The sequence below is a fragment of the Equus caballus genome, chromosome 22, assembly GCF_041296265.1.
Source record: "Equus caballus isolate H_3958 breed thoroughbred chromosome 22, TB-T2T, whole genome shotgun sequence".
NCBI classification, from domain to species: domain Eukaryota; kingdom Metazoa; phylum Chordata; class Mammalia; order Perissodactyla; family Equidae; genus Equus; species Equus caballus.
The window spans coordinates 27,539,896-27,567,864 of NC_091705.1; the positions used below are offsets into that span (position 1 = coordinate 27,539,896).

The window sequence follows — 27,969 nt, forward strand, 5'->3', positions numbered from 1 at the left end:
AGATAAAAAGAAAGGCAAGCATACTACTGTCTTGGATATAAGTTAGACTGAATGTGATTCTTAAGTAATTTTTTAATTCCCGTAAGTTTATTATTGTGATTGGAACTCCCTTGTGTTTATACTTTGAAAAGTTTTCTTGCTTTCATGAAAACTGTAAGTTAAAATCATGATATCTTCTTGAATTTTAGGTACTTACACTGTGAAATTTTATGATGGAGTAATTCAGACTGTCAAACATATTCATGTCAAAGCTTTCTCCAAAGATCAGGTGAGAAATGTGGTTTTGTGCTTTATGGTATGAATAATGCTAACATTGTAGTTTTGTTTCTCGAATAAAGACATTACATTTGTTTATGATGGCAAAGTCTTTATTTCCTCCGTCTGACATGATTTCACCAGAAAGCAGTATACAAGTTTTCAGGAATTGTGAATATTTGTCTCTCTCTGCCATTTCCTTTTAACACAGATTCTTCTTTTCAAAAGCACCAAATGCTTGGATACTATTACCTATTAACTGTTTTCCTCATCTTTTATCAAAAGTGTCAGGTTATTCTTTTTTCTCTCTCCCTGTGCCCTGCCCCAGAGCTGTTACCCATCACAAGGAACTTGCTGAAATGCTTGAGGAGATCTAGAGGATGTTTTCTTTTCATCGAACTTTGTGCTTCAGGTCAGGATCCTGACTTGATGGTTACAGAGCTACATTTTGGTGTGGATAGGCCAATCACTTGCACTAGATGTGCTTCGGTTGAAAATTTTGTTTCCTTTTGTCCCAGTCACCGTGCATGTGTTTGCCTGAGCACAGGACCTGAGTTTTGATACTAGAAATACGGTGCCCACGGATAGGATCATCTAGAGGTGTTGCCTACTTTCTTTGTGATTTTTTTCCCCCTTTGGTGTTTTTCATGTTTATGTCTTAATCAAATAGTTGAGAGGAAAGAGAGATCAAAATTTGGATATTGATTTTTTAAAAAAAATTCTAATTGTTACTAATTTTTGCTCACCTCTTTGGGTGATTGTTGATGTGATAGTATTGGTGACACTGGAACCTGTTATTTCCTTTATGATGATCAAATGCTTCCACTTATCACAGATTTTGGTAAATTCTTCTCTACATACATTTAGCAATTTCAAAGGATTATGGCATATGATATCTCTAAAGGTAGCCTCAAGAACATTTTTGTCTTTTGCTGGTTTTCCTCTTCAGAAAATTGACAAAATTACAAAGATTTAGCCCTGAAGATGTTTTCCTTTGATTGTTTACCCCTCCAGCATCTAAGGAGCTGCACAGTACTCTCAAACATTATTTTTGCCTTAAATTTGGCAATTTTTTTGTGAGTTTATGGAATGAGTTAATACAGATAGAGGACCATATTAAGAACTTTTCCAGAACTGTCAGATTGTATCCAAAACCTCCCCAAATGGATGTCTGGGGCTGCAGATAACGAACCTTCAACTGTTTACTCTGCTGTGCTCAGTAATTGGATCGATAGCACTCCTGGTGCTTTGGCTTGGAGATGGGCACCTTACCCGGTGTGGATTTGTGGGTGACTCAGTTCTCACTTCCCAGCTGCCTCTGAGTGTCTTGCCTCATCTCGGACCTGCAGGTGGTCAAGCACGGGCCCATGGCTCCTGTTTGCTTGTCTTTCTTTTCCAAGAGGGTACAGTGATTTTTGGATAAATGACTTCTCAGCTCCCTTCAACCCTAATAGTCTAGGATTCTGTAATAGCCACTTACAAAGCAAAACTTCTTAGAAAAATATGTCACACAATTGTTAAAGCATTTTTCATATAGAATAGATTGAGTTTTTCTGTAGGACCACACTGCCCTAAATATTTTCATAATCTATATTTTAGGAGCATTTATCTTTTTTTGAAGTTAAACAATACATATTTGCTGCAGAAAATTTGGAAAGTACAGAAAAGCACAAAGAAAGTAAAAACTATATAATTCTGTCATCTAAATACAATTGCTCGTAACATTTTGATGTATATCCTTTTGTGTTTTTTGTTAAGTATTTATGAATATATATTTCTTTTCAAAATTGGAGTCCTGTAGTGTATTACTATTCTATAACTTGCTCCTTTCTTTTAACAAAATGACATTTTCCTAAGTTCCTAATACTGTGTGAGAATATGGCTTTTAATGGCTATATAGTATTCTGTAATGTAGATGCAACCCTACTTTGTGTAACCAATTCCCTCATGACCATTTAAGGATATTTGTAAATCTGAGCGCACAAGACTTATTTTTCTCTTAGCAGATCTCATTTCTAGGAATTTGTTCTAATTCAAAAGCATAAACTTTTAAGTCTTTTGACCCAAATTGCCAACACACTTCTTTCCCCGCTTTACCCCTAGATGGTTGCAGTTTATATTGCTGCCAGCAGTTACTGAGGAGTGCTTTTTCTCAAACCTGGCTACTTTCAGAAAATTTTTGGGACTTGAAAAAATATTTCTTTCTAGGCTCTAACTACATGGATTCTCCTTATTTATTATTTTCCCCTATGGGACAAATTAAACTTGCACTCAGTGAGTATTTATGCACTCCTTTCTGCTTCTGGCAAAGATGTATACGCTTGGTGTGCGCTAGGTGCTGGGGATCCCATATGAACGTGATATGATGGTCTCTGCTCTTCTCTTGAGATCTTAGAAGAGAGATACATACACAAATAAACTTAGCTGTAAACTCCAGAACTTTCAGAGCTGGCTTTATTATGTGATGGTCATACTAGGACATGAGATTTTTAGGATGAGTTTTAAAGAAAGTAATTTAGAAGGAAAGTAACCAAGAAGCAGTACTTCCTCCTAATGGACAAAAACTCAGTAGCTAGTAACAAAGTAGTTGGCTTGTTGGACTGAGCACAGCCTGTACCCAGCAGAGGAAGCAGAGACCTTGTTTCTGGGTTGGAAAATTTTTACAGCTTTCCTCTTCAGCTTCCAGTTAGCAGTTTGGATTCTTCTCTACACAGGGCATCATCATCTACTGGCAAACTGAGGCAGGCCCCTGAAAGCCCTGGCTCAGTGTAGTCATGCTTGGGATGAGAAGGACAGGGTATGAATTGTATTTTCTTAGAACACCTCTATCAGCAAGATTGCTTTCCAGAAGAAGTCCCTGGATCTCATGTGTGTGTGTCGCTTTAGTTATTTTCTAGTGACTTAATAATCATAAAGGAGATAGCTTTGTCTCAGAAGGAATTGACCATGACCATTGTTTTCTTTAAACTTTGGATTGGTTCTCAAAGCCTTGGAGTATGGTGGGTGTTTTCAGTGGTGCTTTCCATTAAGTGACCTGGCATATGTCCTCTTTTAATTTCTTTGTTTGTTTTCATAAGTTTGCAGAAAAAACCATTTGACTTTATATTTGCAAGTAATCACAAAGTCTGTTTCATCACTATTTTGCTCATTTTAGAATATTGTGGGTAATGCTAGGCCTAAAGAGACAGATCACAAAAGTCTTTCATCATCTCCTGATAAACGAGAGAAGTTTAAAGAGCAGAGAAAAGCCACGGTCAACGTGAAGAAAGACAAAGAGGACAAAACCTTAAAGACAGAAAAGCGACCCAAGCAGTCTGATAAAGAAGGAAAATTAATCTCTTCTGAAAAGGGGAAGGTGTCAGAGAAAAGCCTTCCCAAGAACGAGAAGGAAGATAAGGAGAACATTTCAGAAAATGACAGAGAGTACTCTGGAGATGCTCAAGTGGATAAGAAACCTGAAAATGACATTGTGAAGAGTCCACAGGAAAACTTGAGGGAGCCAAAAAGAAAACGAGGCAGACCCCCTTCCATAGCTCCTACTGGTGAGTTTCCCAAGTGGGCTCTGCAATGGGCAGTGCCAGAGTGTTCTTCTGTGGCCCTTTGTGGTTCTTTGTAACTCCTGTACTTTAATCTTTTGTTTTTGTGACTGACTTTGAGTCGTCCTGTGATCTGAAAACAAGTCCTGTCTGTGGAGCTGAAGTTTAAGGGAGGCCCGTATCCAGATGAACACAAGTTGGGAAACGTGTCTCTGACTGAGCTTCTGGGGTGTCAGATAACTGTCCACTGGATACTTCAGCTTATATGATAAAACCTAAGAAGCTAAGGCCTTTTGCTTGTGCCTATTCAAATGATCTCAGTTTAAGTAAGCTTAATAGAACCTGGGATCAGGAAATACAGTTTTCATGAGAGACATGAAAGAGGAAAGGAGGAGAAGTAAATAGTTGTGGGCGTCTGGAGGAGGTGGGACCAAAGAACACTGGGCTTAGAAAGGCATGGGTGCATTTTGAAATTGAGCTCTCTGGAGAGTGATTATTGATTGGAAATTTTCACAGTCTAAATAAAAAGCTGAGTTGGCTAATTGGGAAGAGTCAAGGTTAGAGGGTACAGATTTAGGGAAGAATACACAATTATTAAAAAAAGCTGAAATTTGGAATTCTAGAATAACCAAGAATGAAACAAACCCTTAGTTTCTTCCTAAGCCAAACATTCCTTCTCTAGATTAATTTAGTGGCATGAAGAGCCCCCAGGATTTCTAGGCTGACCGCTGCCCACGATTATCTGGCAGTGTTCTTCAGATGTTCTTGCTTCTGTATTCTCCATGTGACTATTGAAAAATTGTGAGTCCCCTACCACATTTCAAAGTGATATCAATTTTTTCTCACAAATTTAAATAGCTGCAAAAGATATATTTAAAATATAAAATATGGCATAAAATATATTTTCATCAAAACTGTGGAACTACAATGTTAGCTCATTCTTTGTTCTCTTATGGCGTAGAAATGCAAAGCCAGGCCTCTCTATCAGTCCGGACAGCTACATCAGACTTAATTTCTGTGGGAAAAAAATCTAATTTACTGCAAATAAATTATTAGTACCCTTTGCCAGTAGACAGACTTTTCACATCTGAGTTCTAATTTTAAGATAGGAAATTAGACAACAGGTGATTTCTTCCCAGATGAAGTAAGGCACCTCCCCCTTTAGTGATTATAACTAGGTTTCACCCTCAAGAGCGGAGCTGCTGGAATTGTCCCAGGCCTAAACAGGGCCTAGACCTGTGCTGTCCAATATGGTAGCTGCAGCCACGTTTGGCAGTTGAGCACTTGAAATGTGGCTAGTCTGAATTGAGATGTACTGTAAGTGTAAGATACATACTGGATTTCAAATACTCAGTACAAAAAAACTGAGAATGTAAAATATTAATAATTTTTGTATTGATTACATGTTGAAATGATGTTTTTGGATGTATTGAGTTAAATATATTCTTAAAACTAATTTCACTTTTTTTAAAACCTATTAATGTGATGACCAAAAAATATAGAATTACATATGTGACTTGCATTCGTGGTTCTCATTATGTTTCTATTGGACAGCACTGGCCTAAATTGGGTAGCTTTTTCAACAGGGTTCTGGGAGAGAATTAAGCCCTAATGCCCATGGCATCCATGATCTGTAATGAGGTGACTTCTCTTCTGTGCATTGAGAATGGTACTAGTTATAAACCACCCTTGGGAGAATTGAGAAAATAACAACAGTGTTCTCTCTTCAAATGAGGAACCCCAGTTGAGAAAGTCTGGAGGTTTTAAACCCCTGGGCAGTGTACTGTGTTAAAATGTAGGATGATCGAGAAGCAGGCCTTTTTATGTAAGTGGGAGAAGGGCTCTTATGCAAGGAGAGGTGGAAAATGTGAACTGGCAGACATCTGATGTGTCGTCATCTCGGTTTAGAAAAGAGTCTATGTGGGAATTGAGTGTTCTGAAACAGATTCCCCTTTAGCTATTCATGCTTTGGCTCATACCTCTGGGAAGTGTGTGCTGGGGTAGTGGCTCACCAGTTTGTAGACTGCTCCCCTGAAGCTGCATACCTTCACCTGGATGAGAAAGGGCATTCAGCTTATTGCTTTTATTTTGTAAGTGTAGGATTTCATACCAGATAGGATCAATTTAATAGAGAAATGGTGTTTTCCAAGTTTACTGTTAACACTTGCCTGAGGCATTCTTCTCCAGTCAGAATCCCTGCAGCAGGATCTGGGAGTTCGAATTGTTGCAGTCTTCCTAGATGATTCTTTCTGTAAGAAGAGTTTGGGAAATACTGAAGTTCTGTATAGTCAGCCTCCATTCGTATGTGGTCTCAACAGTGAAGACGGCTTGCCAATATTACGTATATTTGAGATCCCCTTTAAAAAGTGTTTGGAATAAGTTCATTGACTTACGGGAGCCTTGAGCTCTCTAGATTGTACAGACTTGATTGGAACAGGATCTGAGCTGTTAGGGAGGGTTGTTTGTATTTGTGTTTAATTTGAAATGTGTGTGATCTCCAAGTTCCCACCACTTGGAACAAAATAGTATTGGCGCGTTGGGAAGATTGAACACAGGAAGAGCCAAGGAGTTCAGCACTCTCATTACATTTGCCTCCTCAGAGCTCACCCCATCTCTTGTTTGGCCATTTGACATGGCGGATGTGAAACTGCTGGTCTTAGATGAGTCTTCTCTCTTTTCCTTCTTGTTTCCCTCCCATTTCTTTCCTTCCTCCCTCCTCCACTCCGCTTTCCCCTTTTCTCTCTCTCCCTTCAGCCTTCATCAGACTCCTTAGCCCTATCTTCCCCTCAAGCTTCCCAATTTCTTTTCTTTGATTTTTTTCTGCCTGCCTTTTGGATTCTCATTCCTGATTGGGGGAAAACTTCTTAAGTGTTAGGTTTAAAAATAAAGTGTGAGTACTATCCAAGGGTGTAGCACCTGCACTGCTGAATTATGTTAGAGCTGGATTTGCTAATGATCAGCAGCCTTGCTTGGAACACTGACTATCAAATAGCCTAGTCTCCTGAGGTTCTTCTGGAATTGTTTTTAAGAGGTTATAAATGTTGATATTCTTTTTGGTCCCTCAGAGCTAGGACTGGTGCCAAGCTAACTAATTTAGCAAGTAGAGATTGAAAATAATCAAGTCATAGTCCCAGGGTACACATTTTAGGAATTAGCCAGCATGGTGGATTTCCTGAGTGTTGGCTAAGCCAAGTTTTGAAACGAAGATTTGATGGTGATAAAAATGACATTTCTGTTGCTCTTTTACCTTCATGTTTTATTTTTAAAAACTTTTTAAATTAAAAAATTTTTTATTTTTATTTTTTTGACGAAGATTAGCCCTCAGCTAACATCTACCACCAATCCTCCTGTTTGCTGAGGAAAACTGGCCCTGAGCTAACATCCATAGCCATCTTCCTCTACTTTATATGTGGGATGCCTGCCACAGCATGGCTTGATGAGCATTGGGTAGGTTGGCACCTGGGATCTGAACCAGCAAACCCTGGGCCACTGAAGCGGAACGTGCGAACTTAACCGCTCTGCCACGGGGCCGGCCCTGCCCCCACCTTCGTGTTTTAAAGAAGTCATATTGGGGTATAGTTTTTTAAAGAGAGAGTTTCAGGAGAGAAGTATATGACCAAAGCTGGGTCATAGGAGAGACCAAAAGGAGAGATTCAGGAGGTCAGTCTGCAAGGTGTCAGCATCTCCCATAAGGAAGTAGTTTCTCACCCATTTCAGTTTTTTTTTCTTTTAGCTTAAGTAAGAATGCCCTTTGAGGGTCTCTTCATCATGCAAGGGTGTGTGTGTGTGTATGTATGTGTTTTATTTATATATAATAATGAGAACTGGACTAAGAAATTACATACTCCTTTTTTTGTGTGTCTGATTTTATATATGTTGTAGCTGTGGATTCAAATTCTCAAACTTTGCAACCAATAACATTGGAATTGAGAAGACGGAAAATATCAAAAGGAAGTGAAGTCCCATTAAAACGTCCTCGGCTTGACAAAAATTCATGTGAGTCTCCAGTTTGTGTATGTGCGGCTAGAACTTGACGTCGCTTGGGTTAGCCTCCGCTATTACTGTGTTATCCCCTATTCTTTAGGCTCTAATGCTTGTCCTTGATCACAGGAGCTAATATGAGTGAGATGTAGTTGGATCAGAAGGAGTTTTGCTAGAAGAAAAACAAATCCCAAAGCACAAATGTTATTAATGTTAGGTTCAGTGGTATCATCTCCATACCCATAAACTACATTTGATTTGAATTCCACTGGAAATAAAATGGCTTAGGAAGGGATAGATTTCATATGCTGAATGAAACTTTAAAAATATTATTTATTGATTTAAAAAAAATGCCCTGGTGGCTCCAAAAAGGATTTATAATGGCCCTAAGGCTCTGTAAACCTTATTGACTTTGGAAGTTAGTACACAGACTTTTATGTTGGAAAGCCCCAGAAGAGAACTTAGTTGTCAAGATCAGGACATGACCTTGGAGCATATTTTGCAGACCATGAATCCTTAAATAAGGAAAATTCTATCCTGGCAGAGAGACTGTGCCTTTACTTAAAACTGTAAACTAGGAAGGGATATTTCCTTTTATTACTGGTTTCATATTCCAGAAGTCTTTGTGTAAAGCCCTTATAGAGGCAACTGGTCCAGAAATCTAGAATAGCAGAGTTGTTTCTTCTGGTCTCTTGACTATAACTCTCTTAATGGTTTATAGCCCAGGAAAAGTCAAAAAACTACTCAGAAAATACTGACAAAGACTTATCAAGGAGACGGTCCTCCAGGCTGTCCACTAATGGGACCCATGAGATCCTAGATCCTGATTTGGTTGGATCAGATTTGGTTGATACGGTTAATACTGATCCCTTGCAAAACACATCATCCAGTACCAAGGAATCCGAAGAAGGTGAGTCAGTCTCTTTTGAAATTGTCTTGCCAACCTGATGCCTGTCTAGTGAGAACTAATCTAAATCATAGTGTACTGCCTTCCCACAAGTTTTACATGGTCTTGAAATCAAGTTATTGAATGGGCTGCAGTGTTTCTTATGTTATTCTTCACTGATGATTCAATAGACAGACTTTCTATTTGCATTTGTGATTGGTTTTGCTAATATCCATCTGAATGTTGGGTTGGAGGTACAGTGCTTGAAGATCCCTGTCCCCGCTGTCTTTATGGTGCCATTTCACTCCAGTGCTTCTGCCTTTTTGTTAACACTACCAGCAAATCCTCCCTTCACTTTAGCTTCTTATTAGCTTCTTTCTTTGATATGCTCACAGCCCTGGCTGTGTGTGCTGGAACCTGTGAATGTATTCTTGTATGTTGTGAGATGAATGACTTCCTCTAAAAAGTCCCTGGCTTTCTTAGTCTGTTGTGGGGCTTTGGTTCTCAGATTATATACATGTATATGTTCTCCAATCTTTCTTTTTTTCTTCTAGGTCAGTTGAAATCTCCTTTGGAAGCTGGCCAGGTCTCCTCTGCACTAACTTGCCATTCCATTGGGGATGGATTGGGGGCTGCAGGCTTGGAGTTGAACTGCAAGTCAATGGGAGAAAACACTATGAAAACGGAACCGGCTTCTCCCCTGGCTGAGTTACAAGAGATTTCTTCTGTGGCAGGTTCATATTTAGAGTTAACATAATCCTCTTCTAATATATACTTCTGCTTCTGCTTTGATGATAAACTAAAAAAATGGTTTTCTACTGTGTTTTTTTACCTTTTATTAATAATATTCTGTATCATTTTAATGCTGTACCCTTTTCGTTTCTGATATTGCTAATTTATGTTCCCTCTCTTTTTTTGATTAGTGTGACTAGGGATTTATCAATTTTGTTGATAGTTTCAAAGAATCAACCTTTTACTTTAATATTCTCTATCTGTCTTTTTAAAATGTCATTGATTTCTGTTTTTTTTTTTGATTGAGTTAATGATAGGTTACAATCTTGTGAAATTTCAGTTGTACATTAATGTTTGTCATTCGTGTTGTAGGTGCACCACTTCACCCTTTGTGCCCACCCCCACCCCACCCTGCCTTTCCCCTGGTAGCCACTAATCTGTTCTCTTTGTTCACATTTTTAAATTCCACATATGAGTGGAGTCATACACAGATTATCCTTCTCTAACTGGCTTCTTTCACTTAACATAATTCCCTCAAGTTCCATCCATGTTATTGCACATGGAATGCTTTTGTTCTGTTTTACAGCTGAGTAGTATTCCATTGTATATATAAACCACATCATCTTTATCCATTCATCTGTTGATGGGCACTTAGGTTGCTTCCATGTCTTGGCTATTGTAAATAATGCTGCAGTGAACATTGGGGTGCATAGGACTTGTGGAATTGCTGACTTCAAGCTCTTTGGATAGATACCCAGTAGTGGAATAGCTGGGTCGTATGGTAGTTCTATTTTTAATTTTTTGAGGAATCTCCATACTGTTTTCCATAGTGGCTGCACCAGTTTGCATTCCCACCAGCAGTGTATGAGGGTTCCTTTTTCTCCACAACCTCTCCAACATTTGTTACTATTAGTTTTAGATATTTTTGTCATTCTAATGGGTATAAGGTGATATCTTAGTGTAGTTTTGATTTGCATTTCCCTGATGATCAGCGATGATGAACATCTTTTCTTGTGCCTATTGGCCATCTGTATATCTTCTTTGGAGAAATGTCTATTCATGTCTCCAGCCCATCTTTGGATTGGGTTGTTTGATTTTTTGTTGTTGAGTTGTGAGAGTTCTTTATATATTTTGGATATTAAGCCTTTGTCAGATATATAACTTGCAAGTATTTTTTCCCAGTTAGTGGGTTGGTTTTTTGTTTCAATCCTGTTTTCATTTGTTTTGAAGAAGCTTTTTAGTCCCATTTGTTTATTCTTTCTGTTGTTTCCCTTCTCTGAGAAGACATGGTGTCCAAAAAGATCCTTTTAATACTGATGTCAAAGAGTGTACTGCCTACGTTTTCTTCTAGAAGCCTTATGGTTTCAGGTCTCAGCTTTAGGTCTTTGATCCATTTTGAGTTTATTTTGGTGAATGGTGAAAAAGAATGGTCAATTTTCATTCTTTTCCATGTGGCTTTCCAGTTTTCCCAGCACCATTTGTTGAAAAGACTTTCTTTTCTCCATTGTATGCCCTCAGCTCCTTTGTCGAAGATTAGCTATCCATAGATGTGTGGTTTTATCTCTGGGCTTTCAATTCTGTTCCATTGATCTGTGCACCTGTTTTTGTACCAGTACCATGCTGTTTTGATTACTGTAGCTTTGTAGTATGTTTTAAAGTCAGGGATAGTGATGCCTCCAGCTTTGTTCTTTTTTCTCAGGATTGCTTTAGCAATTTGGGGTCTTGTGTTGCCCCATATGAATTTTAGGATTCTTTGTTCTAATTCTATAACGAATGTCATTGGGATTCTGATTGGGATGGCATTGAATCTGTAGATTGCTTTAGGTAGAATGGACATTTTAGCTATGTTTATTCTTTCAATCCATGTGCATGGAATGTCTTTCCATCTCTTTATGTCGTCATCCATTTCTTTCAGAAAAGCCTTGTAATTTTCATTGTATAGGTGTTTCACTTCCTTAGTTAAATTCAGCCCGAGGTATTTTATTCTTTTTGTTGCAATTGTGAATGGTATTGTGTTCTTGAGTGCTCTTTCTGTTAGTTCGTTATTAGAGTATAGAAATGCTACTGATTTGGGGCTGGCCCCGTGGGCGAGTGGTTAAGTTCGTATGCTCTGCTGCAGGCGGCCCAGTGTTTCGTTGGTTCAAATCCTGGGCACGGACATGGCACTGCTCATCAGACCACGCTGAGGCGGCGTCCCACATGCCACAACTAGAAGGACCCACAACGAAGAATATACAACTATGTACCGGGGGGCTTTGGGGAGAAAAAGGAAAAAAATAAAATCTTAAAAAAAAAAAAAAAAAGAAATGCTACTGATTTATGTAAATTGATTTTATACCCTGCAACTTTGCTGTAATTGTTGATTACTTCCAAAAGTTTTCCAATGGATTCTTTGGGGTTTTCTATATATAAGATCATGTCATCTGCAAACAGCGAGAGTTTCACTTCTTCCCCCCCATTTGGATTCCTTTTATTCCTTTTTCTTTCCTGATTGCTCTGGCCAGGACCTCCAGAACTATGTTAAATAAGTGGGGTGATAGAGGGCATCCTTGTCTCATTCCTGTTCTCAGGGGGATGGCGCTCAGTTTTTGCCCATTGAGAATGATGTTGGCTGTGGGTTTGTCATATGTGGCCTTTATTATGTTGAGGTAGTTCCCTTCTATCCCCATTTTGTTCAGAGTTTTTATCATCAATGGCTATTGGATCTTGTCAAATGCTTTCTCTGCATCTATTGAGATGATCATGTGGTTTTTATTCCTCAGTTTGTTGATGTGGTGTATCACATTGATTGATTTTGCGGATGTTGAACCATCCCTGTGTCCCTGGTATGAATCCCACCTGATCATGATGTATGATTCTTTTGATGAATTGCTGTATTCGGGTTGCCAAAATTTTGTTGAGAATTTTTTCATCTATGTTCATCAGCAATATTGGCCTGTAGTTCTCTTTTTTCATGGTGTCCTTGTCAGGTTTTGGTATCAGCGTGATGTTGGCCTCATAGAATGTGTTAGGAAGTGTTCCATCCTCCCTAATTTTTTGGAATAGCTTGAAAAGGATAGGTATTAAATCCTCTCTGAGAGTTTGGTAGAATTCCCCAGGAAAGCCATCTGGTCCTGGGGTTTTATTCTTTGGGATGTTTTTGACTGCTGTTTCAATCTCTTTCCTTGTGGTTGGTCTGTTCAAATTGTCTGCTTCCTCTTGAGTGAGCTTTGGGAGATTGTAGGAGTCCCAGAATTTATCCATTTCCTCTAGGTTATCCATTCTGTTGGCATATAGTTTTTCGTAGTATTCTCTTATAATCTGTTGTATTTCTGCAGAGTCTGTTGTTATTTCTCCTCTTTCATTTCTGATTTTGTTTATTTGAGCTTTCTCCCTCTTTTTCTTTGTAAGTCTGGCTAGGGGTTTGTCAATTTTATTTATCTTCTCAAAGAACCAGCTCTTTGTTTCATTGATCCTTTCTACCACCTTTTTCGTTTCAATAGTATTTATTTCTGCTCTGATTTTTATTATTTCTCTCCTTCTGCTGACTTTGGGCTTTATTTGTTCTTCTTTCTCTAGTTCAGTTAGGTGTAGTTTAAGATTCCTTATTTGGGATTTTTCTTGTTTGTTAAGATGTGCCTGTATTGCGATGAATTTTCCTCTTAATACAGCTTTTGCTATATCCCATATGAGTTGGTATGGCATGTTATCATTTTCATTTGTTTCCAGGTATTTTTTTATTTCTTCTTTAATTTCTTCAATGATCCATTACTTGTTCAGTAGCTTATTGTTTAGTCTCCACATCTTTGTACCTTTGTCAGCTTTTTTCTTGTAATTAATTTCTCGCCTTATAGCATTATGATTGGAGAAGATGCTTGTTAGTACTTAAATTTTTTTAAATTTGTAGAGGCTTGCCTTGTTTCCCAACATATGGTCTATCCTTGAGAATGTTCCATGTGCACTTGAGAAGAATGTGTATTCTGCTGTTTTAGGATGAAGTGATCTATATATGTATATTAAGTCCAATTGTTTTAGTTTTTCGTTTAGCTCCACTATTTCTGTGTTGGTTTTCTGTCTGGATGATCTGTACATTGATGTGGGTAGGATGTTGAGTTCCCCCACTATTATTGTGTTGTTTTTAACATCTTCCTTTAGGTATGTTAATAGTTGCTTTCTGAACCTTGGTGCTCCTATGTTGGGTACATAGATATTTATAAGCGTTATTTCTTCTTGATGAAGTGTCCCTTTGATCATTATATATTGTCCCTCTGTGTCTCTCTTTACCTGCCTTATTTTGAAATCCGTTTTGTCTGATATAAGTATTGCAACACCTGCTTTCTTTTGCTTGCTGTTAGCTTGAAGTATTGTCCTCCACCCCTTCACTCTGAGCCTGTGTTTGTCCTTGGGGCTGAGGTGTGTTTCCTGGAGGCAACAAATTGTTGGATCTTGTTCTTTAATCCATTTTGCCACTCTGTGTCTTTTTATTGGAGAGTTCAATCCATTTACATTGAGGGTGATTATTGATGCATGTGGACTTAATGCTGACAATCTGTCGCTCGTTATCTGGATTTCCTGCATTACCTTTGTTTCTCGTCCTGTGTGCTTTAGCCTACCCATTGACTACTGCAGTTTCTTGTGCTGTGTTTCTTAGTGATTTCTGTTTTGATCTTGTTTTCTTCCTTTAAGTTTTTCTAGAAACTTGGGTCATTGATTATAGATCTTTCTTCTTTTCCAATATGAGCATATTGGAGTTATAAATTTCCCACTAAGCACTGCTGTAGCTACATCCTACAAATTTTGGTATGTTGTATTTTCATTTTCATTCAGTTCAAAATATCTGGGGGCTGGTCCCATGGCCTAGCGGTTAAGTTTTTGCGCTCCGCTTCAGCAGCCCAGGGTTTTGCCATTTCGGATCCTGGGCGCAGACGTGGCACCGCTAATCGGGCCATGCTGAGGCGGTTTCCCACATAGCAGAACTGGAAGGACCTACAACTAGAATATACAACTATGTACTGGGGAGCTTTGAGGAGAAGAAGAAAAAATATATATATATTTTGTGATTTATTTGTTGACCATGGGTTGCTTAGAGTTGTTGTTTCATTTCCAAGTATTTGGATTTTTATAGATACTGTATTGTTATTAATTTCTAGTGTAATTCCATTGTGGTCAGAGAACATACTCTGTAGGATTTCAATATTTTTAAATTTGTTGAGATTTATTTTATGGCCCAGCATATGACCTGTCTTGGTGAATGTTCCATATGCACTTTAAAAAAAATGTATGTTCTGCCATTGTTGTATATCTGTTCTATATGTGTTAATTAGGTCAAGGTGGTTGATGGTGTATTTCTGATAAAAGTCTCCATTGACTTTGGTTTTTTGTCTAATTTTATCAATTCCCAAGAGAGGGGTGTGAAAAATCTCTAACCATGATTGTGGATTGTCTATTTCTTCCTTTAATTGTGTCAGTTTTGCTTCATGTTATTTGAAGTCTTGTTATTAGTTGCATATACACTTATAATTGTTGTGGCCGCCTGATGAATTGCCCCCTTTGAAATATGAAATCTCTCTCTATCTTTGGTAATAGTTTTTGACTTGAAGACTATCTAATACTAGTGTGGGTACTCCAGCATTTTTTTTTTTGCTTTCTGTATCATGTACCATATGCATGGTATATCAATTTGTGTCATTTTTCTTTCAAAATAGCTGTGTGTTTAAATTTCTCAGCATGTCTTTTAGAGATAGTATATCATTGAGTTTTGGTTTTAACTGCAGTGTTTAGTCTGGTTACATTAAATATGATTATTGATATGGTTGCTTTTAGGTCTACCAAATTTTGCTTTTTGTTTTCTGTTTATCCTTTATGTGTGTTTTAGGTTAATTGAATATTCTTTTTCAAACTCCATTTTAATTTGTCTATTAGCTTTTAGCTATACTTCATAGCATTTTTTGTAGAAGGTTACTTTAGAAATTATTATATATATATATCCTTAACTTCCAAGAGTTTACTTAGAGTTAATTTGAACCACTTAATGTAAAATCTTGTATAGTCCATTAACCTCCCCTTTTTATGCTCTGGTTGTCACATGAATTATATCTACATATGCTATAAAATCCACAATACCATATTATAATTTTTGCTCTAAACAATTTTGTATTTTAAAGAAGATAAAAGAGATAGTCTGATTTACACGCATATTTGCCATTTCCAGAGTTTTTTATTTCTTCCTGAAGATTTCATTTCAGCCTGAAGATTTTTCTTTAGTTTTTTTGTAGTGCAGGTTTAAAGATGTGTTATTCATGGTATTCTGGCCTCTATTGTTTCTGAAGGGAAGTCAGTGATAATTCATACTGTTATTTCTCTTAATTGTATTGTGTTGTTTTCTTTCTGGTTGCTTTCAGGATTTTTCTCTTTATCTTTGGTTTTTAGCAGTTTATGATGTGTTTAAGTTTGTTTTATTTTTGTATTTAACCTACTTGAGATTCTCTGACCTTGTGAAAATTGATATTTTTCATCTAATTTCAGCCATTATTTATATGCATATTTTTTTCTGTCCTATTCTCTCTGTCTCCTACTTTGGGGATACTTATTTTAGACCTTTTGATATCGTCCCACAGGTCACTGGGACTCTGTTGACTTTTTTGTTTTTTTTAATCTTTTCCTCTCTTTTTCAGATTGAATACTGTCTTGATTTATTTTCAAATTTTTTCTTCTCTCAACTCAAGTCTACTGTTAAGCCCATCCAGTGAATTTTTTATTTCTGTTACTTTTTAGTTCTAGAATTCTCGTTTTTTTCCCCAGAGTCTCTGCTGAGATTTCAATCTGTTTATTCATTATGAGCATAGTTTTAATAGCTACTTTAAAGTTCTTGTCTCCTAAATTCAACATCTAGATTATGTTGAGGTTAATACCCATTGATTGACTTTTCTCTTGACTACAGGTCACATTTTCCCTTGTCTTCATGTGTCTACTGTTTTGGATTGCATCCTGGGCAATGTGACTGATACACTGTAGAGTTTAGATTATGTTATGTTCCTCTGAAGAATACTGACTTCTCTGTTTTAAAGGGCAGTTAATTTGGCTGAACTCAAACTCCAAATTCTTTTCCTCTTCAGTGGGCAGCAGCTGAAACCTCTGTTTAATTCTTTTAGCCTTAGTTGGGCTACTTGGACCCTGTTCATTCAGAGAGTAGCCAGAGATTTAGGCAGAGTTTATATGCAGAAATTGGGGCCACTCTTTTATGGTTCTGTTCTTTCTGGGATATTCCCCCTTACTTTCCAGCTGTTATAGTTGCACTGAACTTTGTCTTCTATTTCTTCAACTAGACTAAAGACTTCTATCTGAGTTTTAGTTGCCCCGTACTACTGACAAGAGCCTGCCTAAGGTACAAAGTCTGCAAAAAATGGAAAACTCACCTGGTGCCCTTCTTTTATTCCAAATGTCTGACTCCTGTTTCTGCCTGCTTTTTTTCTTCTTCAGTGTCTTTAGATATTTTTTAAATATTTTTTCCAGAGCTTATAATGATTGTATGCAAAGGGGTTGTTTCAATATGAACTATTCTACCATTACTGAAAAAGAAAACTCTATCTTATGTTAATAGACAGCATAGGAAGTTGTCTACATTCATGACCACACAGAGGACTTTTTTTCTCTCAAGTAGTGGTTGCTTGTTGCATTAATAGCTATTTGGGTATAATTGGTAATACAAACTCTTAGTTTTGATAATGTTATGTTTGTGATAAATGATCAGTCCAGGGTGGTGCACACCATGAATAAACCTTGATCTTTGTCTTTTGAAGTGAAGAACATCTAAGCTAGCTTTTTGTGTGTATGTGTATTTGTTTTTTATTTTCTTTTCAGAACAGTATAAAAAAATGTATACTGATCATAAAAAAGCCAAACAATGTAGAAGTATTAGGAGTAAAAAGTAAAAATCCTCCCGTATCTTGCTTCTTTCCCCTTGCTTGGGTAAACTTCTGTTATTAGTTTGTGATTTTTCCAGATCCCTTTCTATACATTTACATAGGTAAGGAAGCAATTAAGAGTTTATTATTTTTAAATGTAATTGTGCTAATTCTAGGTTTATTGGTATCTGATTTGTTTATTTATTTTTATTTATTTATTTTGGTGAGGAAGATTTGCTCTGAGCTAACATTTGTGTCAGTCTTCCTCTATTTTGTATGTGGGTTGCTCCCATAGCATGGCTTGATGAGTGATGTAGGTCTGTGCATGGGATCTGAACCTGTGAATCTGGGCTGCCGAAGTGGAGTGCCCTGGACTTTACTGCTGCACCATGGGGCTGGCCCCATTGTCTGATTTATTTTTACAGTATTTCTTGAGATCTGTCCTTGTCGTACACTTTCCTCATTCTTTTTAATGGTTGAATATTAGTGTCTAGTAAGAAGTTCTATTATATATTTAACCATTTCCCTTTTGATGGACATTTAGATTATTTCCAAGCAGTCAGTATTTCAAAAAATGATGCAGTTCTGGTCTTTGAATGTATATTTTTGACAACTTGGTGAATAGCCCTATAGGATAAATTTCTATGAGTGTAATTGCTGGATCCAGGGAATGCATTGACAAATCACCCTCCAAAAAGACACTCCACTTTATATTTTGACCAAGAGTATGGTAGAATACTCTTTCCTTATATCCTTGCCATCTATGGATATTATTCATCTTTTAAATTTTCTCTCATTTATTTTAGCATTTCAACCAAGATTTCATTTTTTGTTTTTTTAATGAGATTGAACAGTTTTTCATGTGTTTATTGAATATTTTTATCTATTTTTCTGTGAATTGTCTTTTCATATTCTTTGCCCACTTCCTACTGGGTTGTTTTTATTATTGATTTGCCAAGTCTTCTTTGTATATTATTGGTAGTGATCTTTTGTTTCTTGTGTACATTGTACTATATTTTCTCCTGGTCTATCACTTGTCTCCATTTTTATTTATTATATTTCACAAGACTGAAATTAAAAACTTTAAATCTCTTTTCTTTTTTCCTCAGTATTTAAAGAATATAGTTATGATCATAATACATGTACAATCAATTTTTCTATATTATAAACTCCATATTTTAAAAAATCGTTTTAATTATAGTATAAGCACCCTTTAAAAATTTTGGTGAAACAAAAATATGTCTCCTATCCATATAGCTCATGCCCCAAGGTTGTTGATCAACATTCGTCTTTAAAAAATTGTGTATTTCGTAAAGTTTGATTTATTATGAATTGAAAGGGGTGGAGTGGGGAGAAGGGAATCAGTATAGGTGAATTCTGACATTTCCTAAATATCCATGAAAACCTAAGGGCTTATAGGGTAACCCTCCTCCGGACTCAACTAAATTCTGGACTAATGCAGCCTTATCAATGGGGAAGTCCTAGCCTTTTTGGAGAATTTAGCCAGAAATGAGCTGTGGAATCAAATCTCCTAAGATTCTATTGATGACATGGTTCTGGACCTGGGAAATGTTGCTTTGGTAAACATGGGTTGTCCGTAACCTTCCTTCCCAGTGTGTGGAGAATATGGGCTCTCTAGTTCCCAAAGCAGAGCTTCTTGGTTGCCTGTGAGCCTAGAGGAAGAATGAAGACAATTGTGGAGACTTATGGGTTGCCCATTGCTCCCTGGAGAAGAATGTGCTGACAAGTTCTTTCAGTGAGAGACTCAGGGAAATAGTAAAGGTTAAATGGAATTGTCTTCCTGATATTAGGGCATGAAAGGTGAGAAGAGATGTTGCAAATGTGGATGTGGAGACTCTGGTTGCACATCTTTTTTTGCTCAGTTTGGTTAGAGCGTCCTGTGAACCTCCTAAGTACTAGGCTCTGTGTTAATAAGCATCACTGATATGAGATCATTCAGACTTAGTGCCTGCCTGAAGACCATCTTAACTTGGGAGACATGACATTTAAGCTGAATCTCGATGATGAATAGTAGTATCTCATGAGTAACAGATGGGCTGGGTGTTCCAGCAGAGTGAATAATATGAGCAGAGGTGTAGCACATCTCCTATTAGGCTATTTCAAATGGAGAGAAGATAGTCTGTTGAATATTTAGTGATTCTATATTTCCATACTACATAGTTGTGATTTTATTTAATATTAGCTGTCATGGAATCTGTATATCCTCATTTGTGTTATACTCAATATAAATTTAATTTATGTATTTAACAATGAATGTAAGATTTGGATTTCTTTGCCTTTCTTATGAAAGGTGAATTCCAAATATTAAGAGCAATTTAAATTATAAGTAGAAAATTTTACATTGTTAAAAGGTTAATGACACTTGAATAGTTTTCATGTGACCATTTATAGGACTTTTATATCACAATGACTATATGTCTACAAATTGCATACTTTTATTTGGGTAATTTAAATTTTAGGGGGAGGGGTGGATTTTTTTCTTTTTTCTTTTTTTGGTCTTGACCAGACACTATGTAGTTAACATAAATGCTGTGGCAGAACAGCTCTTTGGAAATAGTAAATTGAAAGTACTCAAATAGGGGCTGGCCCGGTGGTATAATGGTTAAAGCTCCCATGCTCCACTTCAGCAGCCCAGGGTTTGTGGGTTCGTATCTTGGGTGCAGACCTACACATGGCTCATTAAGCCATGCTGTGATGGAAGCCCCATATACAAAATAGAGGAAGATTAGCAACAGATGTTAGCTCAGGGCCAGTCTTCCTCACCAAAAAAAAAAAAGAAAGAAAGAAAGAAAAAAAGGGAAAAGTATTCAAATGTTCACTCCTGGCTCATCCATGGTGCCTTTGGGTTGGTCTTTTGTCCCACTGAGTCCAGAGTTTTGTATCTTGGGCTTGTGGGTACAAGGGATCTCCCTTTTCTTGCTGAGCCTCCTCTCAGTGGCTGGGCTCCTGTCCTCCCAGCCTACTTTTCTGTTGTATGGGGAAAATGGTTAGACTTGATGTATAAATGAGGTGGAAATTTAATCTGAGAATTTAGTTCTCTGTTTTGGCATGGAGAGCTTTAGATGAAAGCCATGCCCCTCATAACTAATCAGACTAAGCTATTAATTATGTTGTCTTAAGGGTGGTGTTATATTAGACGTCACTTGAAATTGGCAATGAATATTTCCTACACGACTAGGAAATATGCTGTGCAGATGAAATGTGTGAGGAGACTAGGTTAGAGCTAAATCCAGTGGCTGTTTAAAATTTACATATTTTGTGGGGTCTTGGGCTATCTCTTTTTCAAAACACACACACACATACAATTTCTGTCTTGTGTCAGTTAATTTAGCTGTGTCTCTGGTTTGTGGAGAGGATGGAAATAAGGTTAAGTGAGGGTGGGACAGGTGAGCCTTGGGAAAGGATGGTGATAAGATTTCATGTCTTCTTTTGCCTCCCTAGGTTGCATAGAGGATTTTCTGGGCAATAATTTTGAAACTACTACTACTAACTGAAGCACTTGCTCATTTTCCAAGAGAGTTTATAGTAATGGTAGAGGTGAGGTTACCTTGAGCTTGAGCGAGGAGGAATAAATGCATCATGGAACGCATTACTATCCTCTTGTAAAATAGGCTGTAAGCTATTTGTTTTTTTTGTTTTTTTTTCTGAGGAAGATTAGCCCTGAGCTGACATCTGCCAATCCTCCTCTTTTTGCTGAGGAAGACTGGCCCTGAGGTAACATGCATGCCCATCTTCCTCTACTTTATATATGGGACACCTACCACAGCATGGCTTGCCGTGCAGTGCCATGTCCGCACCTGGGATCCCAACCAGTGAACCCCAGGCCGCTAAAGCGGAACGTGTGCACTTAACCCCTGCACCACTGGGCTGGCGCTAAGCTATTTGTTTTGATGACTTAAAAGCCGCAGAAGAATGCATTTGAAATTATTTTACTTGGGTAGGTATTTATTTATGCTATAACAGAAATTAGAGTAGATGCCCTTAGTAGTTCAGAGATCTCGGATATTCTCTAAATTGGGCCCAGCCTGTTTGGCCATTCACAGGTAACCAGGGCTATTTGAAAATGGGCTGCAATCCTTTTATACATTTTAGTCAACCAACTGTTTGGCAAGTGCCTGCTAAGTGCCAGACTCTTTTCTAAGCTGTCAAATTTATGAATATTCCACATGAACCATGGAATAAACAAGAGCAAAGACTAATAGAAGTACAGACTTATTCAACTAATTTTTTTTTTTTTAAACTAAGTACATGTTAGAAATTGGACACTTTGCCATGTGGTTGAGATCAGTGGTTCTAACCTAAAGAGTATTGATGTGTTCTTGGTTATAAAGTGACTAAGAAGTTATTTGTCACTGAAGTATTAAAAGATTACAAACGATTTACTTGTGAGTTACCCAGGTTAGTTTTAGGGTAATGGCTGTAATAGATTTTGCAAATGATTGATTTTAAATTAACCAGGTCCGATTTAGTGCAATGCCTGTAATAATTTAGATTTCATCCTCTTGTGTTCTCCATGCTTTCTTGAGTAGGAGAGTCAGAGTTACGGCCATTGTAGTTTGGGAAGTTGTAGCTATGAAACGTGTACTATGGTGGAAAATTGGTTGAGAATTCATTGTTGTAGGGGTTCGAGAGATGAATGAGACATCTGGTCAATACCCTTCTAGTTCTTTTTGTTCAGAGGAATGGATAATACTGCAGGTACTTGTGTACAAGAGAGAAAGTAAGGTTGTGTCTTGGAAAATTCTTAAAACTATAGGAGGGGAGACTGACAGAGATAATGTGTGCCTGTCACATGGAAGTTGAACTCAGGACTCACTTGTTGAGCCCTTACTCTGTGCCCAGGAGCTCGGCTAACTGTTGAGCATACAATGATGAATGGGGTGCTCCTGGTCTTAGTGTTCATTAAATGCTATTTGGATCTGACTCTGGGAGAGAGGTGGTATTTAGATTGGTGGTTTGGAGACAGGAAAGGAAGAAGGTGGTACTTGGACAGGCCTTGAAGGATGAGCAGCCCTTAGGCGCTTGGAGATAGAGCAGCATCTACAGCATAAGCATAGGGTCTTTTCTGAGACTGTGAGATGTGCTTTCTGACTTAGTTGCAGGCTTCCTGAAGTAAGTTAAGGCTGAGCAGGTAAGTTGCTGCCAGACTGATGTCACTTACTTTGAGGACTTTATGGAGCTACAGAAAATGCTTCCTTTGCAGGATAGAGGATAGCCATGAAATGTTCACCTGAATCTCTCTGTTGGTAAAGTTGCTTTCCTTCCTCTTAGCTATTCTGTGGCCTTAAGTTATTAAAAATTTTTTTGTGTATGAATTGTTTCAAAATAAGTTGCCTACTTCTACTGCTAAGTACTTCAGTGTATACTTCCTAAAAACAAGAGTATTCTCTTACATTACCGCAATATAATTACCAAATCAGGACCTTATTCAAACTTTGCCAGGTATTTTCTTGGTACCTTTTACCTCATTTATGGAAGTGATCTCGTCTTCAGTATACTCCTGTTGGTCTTGCCTTTTTTTTTTTTTTAAATAGTGATATATTTGTAAAGAAATCCAGAAAAGTCTTAAGAATAATAAAACTAGCGTTCATGCCTCCCACTGCTCAGAACTGTTGGTATTTGGTCATGAGTGCTTCAGGTCCTTACACTAGCCTGCAGTGGCCCTGCTTCTTCTGGCACCTGTTACCTCTCCAACCTCATCTTTCCTCACTCTCTGTCCATCCCGCTGACTCTGCTCCAGCCACATTGTCTCCTTGCTATCCTGTAAGCATGGCAGATACACTCTCACCTCTGGCCTTTCATTCAGCATACTGTTGAATACCTTTTATTCCCAGCCAGAGTAAATAGATCCACTGGAAAAGTTATTTCATCAATTAAGTAATGGGTAACATTTAATTCGTTGGGTCACTTGTTCAACAATGATTTCCGTATTTCTTATGCACCAAAACTTTGAGGAAGAGAGAGGAAAGCTGGAGGGGGTTAGAAAAACCCACAAAGATGAACAATTTATCTCCTTAACCTCAGGGAGGCACTTATAAGACTAGATTGTCCTGGATGCTTCCAGTTGATAAATGGTAAATAGCATTATTGATTGTTCATTGCCCAGCTTAAATATTTGTAGATCTGCCATCACATTGACAACTCTTTTTCCAAACAAAATTTCAAGTAAGTCCTATTCTTTAGTGCAGTGTTCTTTTTCCAAAGTTCCTGTTGGATTTGGGGATTTAGAAAAAGCAATATATTTGATCAAATAAAGAATCTGTTTTAGGGGCCGGTGTGGTGGCGCAGTGGTTAAGTGCGCATGTTTCACTTCGGCAGCCCAGGGTTCGCTGGTCCGGATCCCGGGTGTGGACATGGCACTGCTCATCAAGCCATGCTGTGGTAGATGTCCCACACGTAAAGAGGAAGATGGGCACGGATGTTAGCTCAGGGCCAGTCTTCTTCAGCAAAAAGAGGAGGATTGGCAGAAGATGTTAGCTCAGGCTAATCTTCCTCAAAAAAAAAAAATCTGTTTTGAAAATTAATGTGAAAAGGTATTTTAATATGTTTTTTAAGGTATTAAAAGTTAAGTCACATAAGTTATTCATTAATTTTATTTATTAAAAAACATAATATGCCAGGAACTTAAGATCATCCCAGACTGTTTAGACTTAGTATGGTCATCATTTTTGAATCATGAGGAAATAGCAGTGAAAGGTTTTGTTTAATGTTGATTTTTAAATGAAGTTTGATTTTTCACAGCCAGAACATTATTCTTTATAAGTACTAGTTCTTGATGAATTTTCACAACTACTCTCTGAGTTAAAGCTGCTGGGACCCTTATTTAAAAAGTTATAAAGAGTCATTTTGGTGTTTTTAAAAATAAATTTCAAAACAAATACATGCTAGGAAAAATTAAAACCAAATAGGAAAAAAAGTGAAAAGTCCTCCCTAAGATAGCTTTCTCATTCTTGAAGAGACCACAGTACAATCTGACGTGTGGCCTTTCATCCTTCCCGACATGGTTCTGTGCATATACAAACAAATAGATATACACATATAGCTTTTAAAAAACACAATAATGGAATCATATTCTTATATTATTCAATGGCTTGCTATTTTCATTTATGATATTTTTCCATGTCACTTCATCTCTTGTCAAAATTACATACAATTTATTTCATTGTATGGATATTCCATAACTTATTTAACTATTCCCTTCTGGAAGACATTTAAGTTAGTTCTAATTTTTCACTATTAACTCTTCCTGTTTTGTAGGCAGAAAGCCTAATACTTGGCAAGAAGGAGTGACTTAGCCAGAGTTCCTAATGTCTGGTGATGCAGAGTCTGTGACTCCCATCATCCAACTGAGTGCCTGATGCCATGTGATGAGATGCTGAGTGCTGTGTAAGTGAGGTGAAGTGAACACAGTTCCTGCCTTTAGGGAAGTTACACAATGTGATGTGCAACTCTCATTTGCTGTTGAGGGCACTCGTTAAAGCAGTGTGTATGCTCCAAGTAAGAGGCTTAGTAGGGCAGCCAGAGTTGAAGAGCAGTTTGTGATACAAGTGATGTCAGTACTCCAGACAGAATGGTGCCTTTGGAATTCTTTAATTTGAGGGGAGAAGATGTGTTGATGTGCAAACTGAATGGTGTTCCTGGGTGTTTCTTTTGGAACATGGGCTTAGTGGTGAGTACAGGACGATCCAGAAAGATTGCTGGGAGAGGAGAGGGTTGTTGAGAACTCATTCACCAGGAATGTATTATGTAAGTCAGCAGGAAGGAGGGTAGTATCATCATCAGAAACATCCATCAAAGCCCCTGGAGGCCAGGCTGCTGCTTCCTTAGTCACTGTTTAGTGATTACTGTCCTGAGCTCGTGCCAGTCTTGGAATTTCTAACCTGGGATGGAATCATGATCTGAGAAATCAGTGTGATGGAGGCTCTTGGGCAGCAGGAGGAGGAGCTGGGGAAGGCAGTACATCCAGTCCAGCACAGAAGACAGCCTGAGCTGCTGAAAACGCAGCTCTGGCACTTGAGGCAGCTCTGCCATCTTGTGGAATAAATGCTCAGTGATTTCTGTGAAGGCTCAGTGTGGAGATGCATTCTAGGGGATGGCCTTGGCAGAATTGCTTTCCTTCCACTTAGCTATTCTGTGGCCTCAAAGTATTTTTCCTGCATATGTATTTTTTTCCCTGTGTGTATTTAGAAGTTTTTATTTTGAAGTAATTTCAGACTTATAAAAATGTTGCAGAAATAGTACAAAGAATTCCATATACCTTCAACCAGATTCCCCAGTTGTTAGCGATTTATGTTGACTTTGTTAATGTTTTTTTAAAGCATTTTTTCTGAATTGTTTGAAAATAAGGTGCAGACTTTTACCCCTAGATACTTCAGTGCATATGTCTTAAAAACAGGCATGTTCTCTTACATTACCACGATATAATTATCAAAATCAGGACCTTATTCATACTTCATCAGTAGTTTTAATAATGTCCTTTATAGCAAAATTGGGAAAAACATTTTTTTCTGGTCAGGATCCAATCCAGGATGACACATTGGATTTAATTGTCATGTTTCTTTAGTCTCTTTCATCTGAAACAAGTCTTCAGTCTTTGTCTTTCATGACCTTGACATTTGTAAAGAATATGGTGTCCCTTAATTGGAGTTTTCTGATATATCCTCATGATTAAATTTAGGTTACTCACTTTTAGCAGAAATAACATGTAAGTGATGTGTCCTTTTCAAGTGCACTCTATCAGGAGGCACATGTTATCTGTCCCGTTTGTTGGTGATGTTACCTTTGATCACTTGGCTAAGGTAGTATCTGCCAGCTTTCTCCACTGTAAAGCTATTGGTTTTCCTCTTTATAATTAATAAGTTTCTTGTGAAAGGATACTTTGAGACTATGTAAATATCTTGTTTCTTTTTTTTTTTGAGGAAGATTAGCCCTGAGCTAACATCCGCCACCCATCCTCCTCTGTTTGCTGAGGAATACTGGCCCTGAGCTAACATCCGTGCCCATCTTCCTCTACTTTATATGTGGGACGCCTGCCACAGCATGGCTTGACAAGCAGTGCACAGGTCCGCACCCGGGATCTGAACTGGCAAATCCTGGGCCGCCGAAGCAGAATGTGCAAACTTAACCGCTTTGCCACTGGGCCGGCCCAATATCTTGTTTCTTCATTAGACATTCCTTTGCTATTTTAACATCCATTGATATTTCTTGCCTGAAACAGTTTTTACTCTGATGGCTGTCAAATGTTGATTTCTAACTTTCATCATTCCTTCTACATTTATTAGTTTGTGTTCTGTTATAAGAAAAAGCTTTCTGGGGACCGCCTGGTGGTGCAGGGGTTGGGTGCAGACATTCCGCTTTGGCAGCTCAGAGTTCGCTGGTTCGGATCCCAGGTGTGGACATGACACTGCTTGGCAAACCGTGCTATGGTAGGTGTCTCAAATATAAAGTGGAGGAAGATGGGCATGGATGTTGGCTCAGGGCCAGTCTTCCTCAGTGAAAAGAGGAGGATTGGCAACAGTTAGCTCGGGGCTAATCTTCCTCCAAAAAAAAAGAAAGAGCTTTCCTTTCTTTCTTTCTTTTATTTATTTATTTCCACATAGACTCATGGATTCTAATTTTGTTCTATGGGTCATAATCTGTTTCTATCATTATTTATTTTAATACTCATATTGTCCCAGATTCGGCCAGTGGGAGCCCTTCAAACTGGTTTCTATGTCTTTATCGTTCTTTGAGCACTTCTTTGGAATCACATCTTATACTTACCCAACCCTGGATTCAGCTACTTCTCCAAGAGGCCCTGATTTCTTTTAAGTGGAGAATTGTATTTAGAAACCAAGATCTGAGTGCTAGATGTGCAATTTCCTCCTTGGGTATACACAGAAAATGTGCAAGTTCATCTTTGCCAACTGGCTTTCTAGCCCAAGCCCCTCTCCAGAGGTAACCACTGTCAGTAGTTTGATTTCTCTCCTATAGTGTCTTTTCTATGCATTTTTATAATAAATGTCTTTTTTCCCCACCTATAACCATGCATGGGTCATTCAGTATGTACTGGACAAGTAACTGTTTTCACTTAATAATATATCTTGAGATTATCCGTATGAGTAAATACAGAGCTACTTCATTCTTTTAAATGGCTGGTTAGAATTACATAAAGCAGACTTCCCATAACTTGTTCAACTATTCCTCTATTTATGTACATTTTTTGGTGTTTTTTGAAGAAGATTTAACCCTGAGCTAACATCTGCTGCCAATCCTCCTCTATTTGCTGAGGAAGATTGGCCCTGAGCCAACATCCGTGCCCATCTTCCTTGATAAGCTTGACCACTTAATAAGCGGTACCTGGGTCTGTGCCTGGGCTCCAAACTGGCAAACCCCAGGTCGCCAAAGTGGAGCATGTGAACTTAACCGTTACGCCACTGGGCCAGCCCTTATTTACGGACATTTTAATTATTTGCTTTTTTATTCTAAGCATTTGACTGGACTTGCTGTGAATGTTTAAATCTCTTTATGTTTCTATTCAACTGGTTTTTCTTGCTTCGAAACTGAGAAAATTACTCCTTCACAGACCTGAAAAATATCTTATTCATTATAGTATTTGAAGTACATGTCAAAAAAGTATTAAACTACTGGAGTCATGTGGTATCATTGCTGACAAGAATGCCAACTGTGTTAGGGG

The 27,969-nt window shown here is 37.9% G+C and overlaps 1 protein-coding gene and 1 long non-coding RNA gene across 4 annotated transcripts in view; one reads left to right on the top strand and one right to left on the bottom strand.

Moving 5' to 3' along the window:
* Nucleotides 1-27,969, top strand: part of PHF20 (PHD finger protein 20) — a 143,767-nt gene that overhangs the window by 64,128 nt on the left and 51,670 nt on the right. For all 3 annotated transcript variants that reach the window (XM_023626473.2, XM_070247600.1, XM_023626474.2), the window contains 5 exons: nucleotides 189-268; nucleotides 3,410-3,797; nucleotides 7,674-7,787; nucleotides 8,494-8,682; nucleotides 9,213-9,392. In XM_023626473.2, coding sequence (XP_023482241.1) covers nucleotides 189-268; nucleotides 3,410-3,797; nucleotides 7,674-7,787; nucleotides 8,494-8,682; nucleotides 9,213-9,392 — 951 coding nt within the window. The remainder of the gene's footprint in view (nucleotides 1-188; nucleotides 269-3,409; nucleotides 3,798-7,673; nucleotides 7,788-8,493; nucleotides 8,683-9,212; nucleotides 9,393-27,969) is intronic.
* The window catches only part of LOC138920198 (uncharacterized), a 51,893-nt gene continuing 47,085 nt past the window's right edge, over nucleotides 23,162-27,969 (bottom strand). The window contains exon 4 of the long non-coding RNA XR_011430972.1: nucleotides 23,162-23,802. This is a non-coding gene — a long non-coding RNA (uncharacterized lncRNA). The remainder of the gene's footprint in view (nucleotides 23,803-27,969) is intronic.